Below are 7,811 nucleotides of genomic sequence, written 5' to 3' on the forward strand. Positions count from 1 at the left end.
ATTTTGCAAGGCCAAGAGCAGAGTCCCTAAAATACTGAGGAACCAAAATCACATTGAGGACCATACATTCTGACTTTGTATGAGGGAAACAACCTGCTTTTTAATTTGGAATGACTTTGAAAATGATCAGAGCAATAATCACCACATATTGCAGTCCCAAAAAGAAGAACTTACACAGTTACTTATGAAATTGTTCAGAAATTCAGTTAATGCACTATACAATCAAAGTTCATATCCTACTCATCCAAGGCCCTTGTCTGTGACTACCTGTCCCCGGCTAATGGACAGACACAGTTGACAGCTCAGTGTGTGTGAGGTCTAATTAGGAGGAAGTCTAACGACCTCTTGACGTTCTGTCACTGGTGGAGCATGTCCTAACGTTCTAGACGGAAAGTTAGCTGAATGTTCATCTAATCACAGGTGTGTTTTAAATATGTGTTATTAAATGTAAACTACTGTCAAAAGCCAATGTAGAGTTGTAGCAGATTACCTTAGATTGACTTTGTTGAAAGGCACAGTAAACCAAACTGACATGGATCAATTAGTAAAAGACATGAATTTGGATATTAAGCTCCAGGTTTATTAAATCAGCCTTGGCCATTAACTGAGCCTCAGTAAGAATCTAAAACTACATCTAACATCTAAAACTTTACATAATATTGCCTCTATATCTTTACCTATATAATAAAAGCTCTATATCTCTGTGGTAATGTTAGCTCTATAACACTGTCTACATAATATAAGCTCTATGTCTCTGGTAATGTTAGCTCTATAACTCTGTATACATAATATAAGCTCTATGTCTCTGGTAATGTTAGCTCTATAACTCTGTCTACATAATATAAGCTCTATGTCTCTATGGTAATGTTAGCTCTATAACTCTGTCTACATAATATAAGCTCTATGTCTCTGTGGTAATGTTTGCTCTATATCTCTGTGGTAATGTTAGCTCTATATCTCTATCTGCATAATATAAGCTCTATGTGTCACGAGCTGACCTTGGAGATCCTTTTTATGTCTCTATTTTGGTTTGATCAGGGCGTGATTTCAGGTGGGCATTTCTATGTGTTGTGTTTCTATGATTTTCTATCTCTATGTTTTGGCCAGGTATGGTTCTCAATCAGGGACAGCTGTCTATCGTTGTCTCTGATTGGGAACCATACTTAGGTGCGTTTTTGCCCACCTGTCTTGGTGGGAAATTGACTTTCTTTATGGCATTTTGCCTTTGAGCTTCACGGTTTGTTTTTGTATTGTTTATTGTTTTGTCGGCGTCATTTGGATCATTAAAAGATACTGTATGCTCACCATGCTGCACCCTGGTCCTCTCCTTCAAACAGCCGTGACACCATGTCTCTGCGGTAATGTTAGCTCTATAACGCTGTCTACATAATATAAGCTCTACATTGTTATCCACATAATTTTACCTCTATACAGTGCATTCGTAAAGTATTTAGACCCCTTGACTTTTTCCACATTTTGTTACATTACAGCCTTATTCTAAAATGTATTAAATAACAGAAAATCCTCAGCAATCTACACACAATATCCCATTATGACAAAGCGAAAACTGATTTTGTTCTCTTCTATTTTATAAAAAAACAGAAATACCTTATTTACAGAAGTATTCAGCCCCTTTGCTATGAGACTCGAAATTGAGCTCAGGTGCATCCTGTTTCCAATGCTCATCCTTCAGGTGTTTCTACAACTTGATGGAGTCCACCTGTGGTAAATTCAATTGATTGGACATGATTTGGAAAGAAACACATGTCTATTTAAGGTCCCACAGTTGACAGTGCATCTCAGAGAAAAAACCATGAGGTCGAAGGATTTGTCCGTAGAGCTCCGAGACAGGATTGTGTCGAGGTTCAGATCTGGGGAAGGGTATCAACACATTTCTGCAGCTTTAAAGGTTCCTCAAGAACCTTCAAATGGAAGATGTTTTGAACCACCAAGACTCTTCCTAGAGCTGGCCGTCCGACCAAACTAAGCAATCAGGGGGAGAAGGGCCTTGGTCAGGGAGGTGACCAAGAACCTAATGGTCACTCTGACAGAGGTCTAGAGATCCTCTGGGGTGATGGGAGAACCTTCCAGAAGGACAACCATCTCTGCAGCAATCCACCAATCAGGCCTTTATGGTAGAGTGGCAAGACGGAAGCCACTCCTCAGTAGAAGCGACATGACAGCCCGCTTGGAGTTTGCAAAAAGGTACCTAAAGACTCTCAGCCCATGAGAAACAAGAATCTCTGGTATGATGAAACCAAGATTGAACTCTTTGGCCTGAATGCCAAGCGTCACGTCCGGAGGAAACCTGGCACCATCCTGACGGTAAAGCATGATGTGTGTGTAGATTGATGAGGAAAACTAACAATTTAATAAATGTTAGAATGAGGCTGTAACGTAACAAAATGTGGAAAAAGTCAAGGGGTCTGAATACTTTCCAAAGGCACTGTATCTGTGTCTACATAATATAAGCTCCATATCTCTGTCTACAGAAAGGGGATAGATCTTATCAGCCATCTGGACTTTTACAAGATTATCAACTCCAGTAAAAGGAGATTAGATGAGTGCCTTATGTATTTGACAAATAGTTAATTGGCCTGACGTAGCCACTGACCCTAAAAGTACATGTTGCAGGAGGATAATCTTCTTAGAAGGAGCGTTCAATTAACCAGACTAAATGATGAGAAACATGGTGCAGATGAGGAGATGCAGCTATGAACAATTTCTCTCTCTCTCTCTCTCTCGCTCTCTCTCTCTCTCTCGCTCTCTCTCTCTCTCTCTCTCTCTCTCTCTCTCTCTCTCTCTCTCTCTCTCTCTCTCTCTCTCTCTCTCTCTTGCTCTCTCTCTCTCTCTCTCTCTCTCTCTCTCTCTCTCTCTCTCTCTCTCTCTCTCTCTCTCTCTCTCTCTCTCTCTCTCTCTCTCTTGCTCTCTCTCTCTCTCTCTCTCTCTCTCTCTCTCTCTCTCGCTCTCTCTCTTGCTCTCTCTCTTGCTCTCTCTCTCTCTCTCTCTCTCTCTCTCTCTCTCTCTCTCTCTCTCTCTCTCTCTCTCTCTCTCTCTCTCGCTCTCTCTCTCTTGCTCTCTCTCTCCACCACCCCCTTACAAAATATTATATTACCTCCCATTGTAAAATGAATCTGTTTCTGAGCCCTCCAGTATTGTTTCTGCAAGAGTAGACAGGACAGGGCAGTGAGGCCATGTCATTATTCCCCCATTGGCCCTCTATAGCAGAGATCAGAGCCTACTGTACATTACCCATATTCCTAGGGGCCAAGCAATCTCTGTATGAGACCTGTGGTAGGGTATTACTGTGTTGATGCGTTTCACTACCAGGGACTATGTGTAAAAAGTGTGTTATTCTACCAGAGTGGTGTTTCCTCCACCACCTCTGGGTATCATAGCCACTAGTACATAATCAAAACTCAGGGGCCATATCCTCAGGCCATGAACAACACAAGCATGCACACACTTACTCACACACACAAACACACACGCAAACAAATAAACACACACACACACACACACACTCACAGGGCTGATCCGTAAACCCTGTAGTGCCAGCTGTGAGTCATGGCAGCCTGTTGACATTCTGTAACTGTGATATATGCCAGCGGATGAATGTGTAATTAGGCCTTGGCAGGGACTCCACAGTTACTTAGCTCCACACTTCATTACTGTCCACACCCCCCTGGTTGCTTCTAACCCTACAGCCACACTGATGATTTAAGCTAATGTAGGAACAGAACGGGAGAAACCTTCTCTTCTTCTCTGTTTCCTCTGGTGGAGGGCCATTCTCCTGCTCTAAGGGATTTGCTGGTTGTTTTAAAACGTTTTGATTCAAAGAGTTTAGACATGTAAGAAAACATTGTATGTGATACCTAAGAATGATTCAGGTGTGTATTCTTATTTTATTTGGAAACCTGGAAACAAGTGGAGGAGTCATACATCCATACTTTTGGTATAAGATATAAAAAGACTCAAATGACAACAAAACAAAGTAAAATAACATGTTGGGGTTATTATAGGGTAATAGCAGCTGCACTAAGCTAATTAGGCATTGATATATATATATATATTTATTTAAACAATGGGGAAATATAATTAATCAAAATTATAATTGAAATGATAATCTAATAATTGTATGCAATAGTCCAAGCAGGAGTTGTAAAAAAAAACATATACAGTATATTACTTGATGGTTCATGAAAAATGAAAAGAAAAGAATGCAGTTTGAATGCAGTTATATGTGCAGTTTGAGTTACGGATAAGCCACTTTCTCACAGATCCCTAACTTCAGTTGACCACATGCTACATCATTCCAGCTCTGCTCTGTGTTAGAATAAATTAAGCTTCTCTCAGCACAGTCCTCTTCACCGCCGTAACTGTTAGGCTCTCCACTCTTCCAGTACCTGTAACCAATCAAGACCCAGCCCTCAGTTTACAAACACAAAGTTAATGGAATGTAATGTAAAGAAATTGAGGCCTTTGGCTTTAAATGAAATACAGCTATTATAGGACATTAGAATATTTAAATGTCTTACTCTATGGTCAGTGGTGTTCCATCCACCCATTTCCATGACCCCTCTGTCTCTCTGTCAGACAGACCAATCCAGAACATCCCATTGAATCCACTGATACAATTCTAAAATATTGGCACAGACATTTAATGTCAACAAAACTCAATGAATCCTTCATCAATAACTAGGGCCAGTTGTTTTCTGTTTTGTTTTTTTTCATCAATATTTCCATCATTATCCACTAGGGTTGCTGCAGGTATAAAATCCTAGGACATGTTAAATGACACAAGCTTAAGTGTTTGGTGGGGGGATCCCCTAAGCCTTGAAAGTCACTAGACCTGGGTTCAAGTCTCGGTTGGGGCTACCCACACAGTGATGTGTAGAATCACTGATCAACAAATAGTATTCCCTGCCAAGTAATAGGCTTTGTGCAATTAAAATGTGTAGAGCTACGCCTTCCCTGGCGATTGATTGATTGATTAAAGAACATTTCCTAGAATTTTCTACCTGAAGCAAACCTAGTGGATAATGCTGGAAATAACAGTTCAAGAAAAATAAATCACCAAAACAGCTACCAATAACTACAACACCATTTATACTGCTGCTACTACCACCACTATCCATTTACCTCTCTCTCTCTCTCTATCTCTCTCTCTCTCTCTCTCTCTCAATTCAATTCAATTCAATTCAATTCAAGGGCTTTATTGGCATGGGAAACATGTGTTAACATTGCCAAAGCAAGTGAGGTAGATAATATATAAAGTGAATATATAAAGTGAAAAACAATAAAAATTAACAGTAAACATCTCTCTCTCACTCACCTGTTCCTCTCTGCTGTCTATGATCACCAGGTCGGCTCCACTCCCTACACAGTCCTGTTTGCTCTGCTCCCAAGTCTTCTCCACAGTGAAGAAGAGGTAAAAACTGGATCCAAAATGACGCCATCCCATTTTAAAATGATGCTCTGTTGAAGAGCAAAGGAGAACACATGTTCAAGCAGCAGCTTCATACTCATAAACCCATGAACCCAATAACACTAATAATGACAATAATATTTGCGCTTGTTATGGTGTGTGTGATTGAATTCCAGCCAGTCCAAATGGTGTGGTCAGATAAGGATAACTCACTCACCCATAAACAATCATTTATTTTGAAGGATAACTATCTCCCCCTTCAGCTGGTCTGTCTCTGTCAATAGCTTAGTCTGCTCCTCCTCAAAGTCACTTGCCACTCTGTTGTCTGCAAAGAAACATAAAAAGCAATGACCAAAATAATCACACTAAAACAACCTGACTATTAATGATGTAAAACTGGGTAAACTCACAGTGGGCACAAAGGCCTATGATCCCAGTCAGTAAAAGAACACACAGCAGCCCCAGACACACAACAGCACCTTTGAGGTGGTTACTCTTTGCTGAGGATACAATACATGATTTACAGCTTACTGTGGTACAGCTTAGCAGGTTGTGAAAGATGTGTGTGCTGTTTTTTTATCTTACCAAATTGTTGCCTTCCTGCCATACCACTAGAGGTGACATCCTGGGTCTCAATGTTGGGGTCATGAAGAACCTTTACGGTTTCAGCACTAATGTTAGCATAAATTTTCTCCATAACATCAGTACTTTTCAGTTCATCCTTCTCAATGGTGTCAGTTGGTAAAGGTTATACTGAGTCTATACAGTGTTTTAAAACTGTATCTGTCCTTTCACCATCCCATTTTTTGACTGACATTTCCGGAAGTCGGTCAAATAAGGCGATGCATATTTCAACACTGTCAAGAAAAGAGATCCAAAAGTAAAACTTCTGGTTAGGGTTGCGGAACCTCTAACATTATATTGAGAGAGGCATGTTTTTAAACTGAATTCTCTGATTTTCAAGTGGTGAGTTCCTAATTTGTACAGAAGTAGCTAGCAAGTTATGCTAAAGTTAGCTAACCAAAATAATGTTTACAATGCCATGGCTGAATGCCTCTTGCATTAACTCTTAACTTCCCCACAATGATTTTAATCATAACAGGACATCCATTCCATTTAGCTACTGTTTTGTTGAACAGTGCCTTCAGAAACTATTCATACCCCTTGACTTATTCCACATTATCTTGTGTTACAGACTGAATGCAAACATTTTCTCACCCATCTACATAAAATACTCCATAATGACAAAGTGAAAACATGTTTTTAGAAAGTTTTGCAAATTCATTGAAAATAGAAATACAGAAATATCTCATTTAAATAAGTATTCTCACCCCTGAGTCAGTACAGTACATATTAGCTCTAATCTCTGCCAAAAGTGATTCTATGTACCTTTCTGGGTAAGTCTCAGATTTTCACACCTGGATTGTACAATTTTTGCACATTATACTTTTTTAAATACTGCAAGATTCGTCAAGTTGGTTGTTGATCATTGCTAGACAGCAATTTTCAAATATTGCCATAGATTTTCAAGCCAATTTAAGTCAAAACTGTAGCTAGGCCACTCAAGCATTCAATACCGTCTTGGTAAGCGATGGCAGTGTATATTTGGCCTTGTGTTTTAGGTTATTTTCCTGCTGAAACGTGAATTTGTCTCCCAGTTTCTGGTGAAAAGCAGACTGAAACAGGTTTTCCTCTAGGATTTTGCCTGTGCTTATTGCTATATCTTTTCTTTTTATTATGAAAAACTCCCTAGTCCTTGCCAATGACAAGCATACCCATAACATGATGCAGCCACCATCATGCTTGAAAATATGAAGAGTTGTTCTCAGTTATGTGTTGTGTTGGATTTGCCTCAAACATAAAGCTTTGTGTTCAGGACATAAAGTTCATTTCTTTGCCACATTTTTATTTTGTTATTTTTATTCTGTACAAGTTTTTCACTCTGTCATTTAGGTTAATATTGTCTAGTAACTACAATGCTGTTGAGCCATCCTCAGTGTTCTCTTATCACAGCCATTAAGGATGGCAGTTCTTAAGGATTGGACGATTTTTTTCAATTTCTGCCCTAAATGACATACCCAAATCTATAGCTCATATGCATATCCTTGGTACCATTTGAAAGGAAACACTTTGAAGTTTATGGGAATGTGCAAGGAATGTAGTAGAATATAACACAATCAATCTGAAAAAAGATAATACAAGGAAAAAAACAACCGTTATTATGTATTTTTTTGTACCATCGTCTTTGAAATGCAAGAGAAAGGCCATAATGTATTATTCCAGCCCAGGTACAATTTAGATTTTGGCCACTAGAGGGAATCAGTGTATGTGCAAAGTTTTAGACTGATCCAATGAACCATTGCATTTATGTTCAACATTTTGT

The 7,811-nt window shown here is 39.3% G+C and overlaps 1 protein-coding gene across 3 annotated transcripts; it reads right to left on the bottom strand.

Annotated features, from left to right (window-relative positions):
* Nucleotides 1-3,905: 3,905 nt before the first annotated feature.
* LOC110520384 (CD209 antigen-like protein A) lies at nucleotides 3,906-6,145 on the bottom strand. 3 transcript variants are annotated; one of them, XM_021597707.2, is made up of 5 exons: nucleotides 6,014-6,145; nucleotides 5,646-5,753; nucleotides 5,336-5,478; nucleotides 4,539-4,639; nucleotides 3,906-4,406 (listed from the first exon to the last, which is right to left on the bottom strand). In XM_021597707.2, exons 2-5 carry the CDS (start codon nucleotides 5,647-5,649, stop codon nucleotides 4,256-4,258), a joined length of 399 nt encoding a protein of 132 aa, XP_021453382.2. In that variant the 5' UTR covers nucleotides 5,650-5,753; nucleotides 6,014-6,145; the 3' UTR covers nucleotides 3,906-4,255. The 3 variants fall into 3 exon arrangements, with proteins under 3 accessions (XP_021453382.2, XP_036828970.1, XP_036829588.1); XM_036973075.1 differs by lacking the exon at nucleotides 6,014-6,145 and adding an exon at nucleotides 5,908-5,978; XM_036973693.1 differs by lacking the exon at nucleotides 6,014-6,145 and having other exon boundaries at nucleotides 5,646-5,889.
* Between the last annotated feature and the right edge of the window lie 1,666 nt (nucleotides 6,146-7,811).

Source organism: Oncorhynchus mykiss, chromosome 1, assembly GCF_013265735.2.
Source record: "Oncorhynchus mykiss isolate Arlee chromosome 1, USDA_OmykA_1.1, whole genome shotgun sequence".
NCBI lineage: Eukaryota > Metazoa > Chordata > Actinopteri > Salmoniformes > Salmonidae > Oncorhynchus > Oncorhynchus mykiss.

Bases quoted from the DNA above. Each gene is read 5' to 3' on its own strand.
- LOC110520384 (XM_021597707.2), bottom strand. The intron at 4,640-5,335 runs GTGAGTGAGAGA...CCAATATTTTAG, and splicing joins TAGACAGCAGAGAGGAACAG to AATTGTATCAGTGGATTCAA. The intron at 4,407-4,538 runs GTAAGACATTTA...GATTGGTTACAG, and splicing joins GGAACACCACTGACCATAGA to GTACTGGAAGAGTGGAGAGC.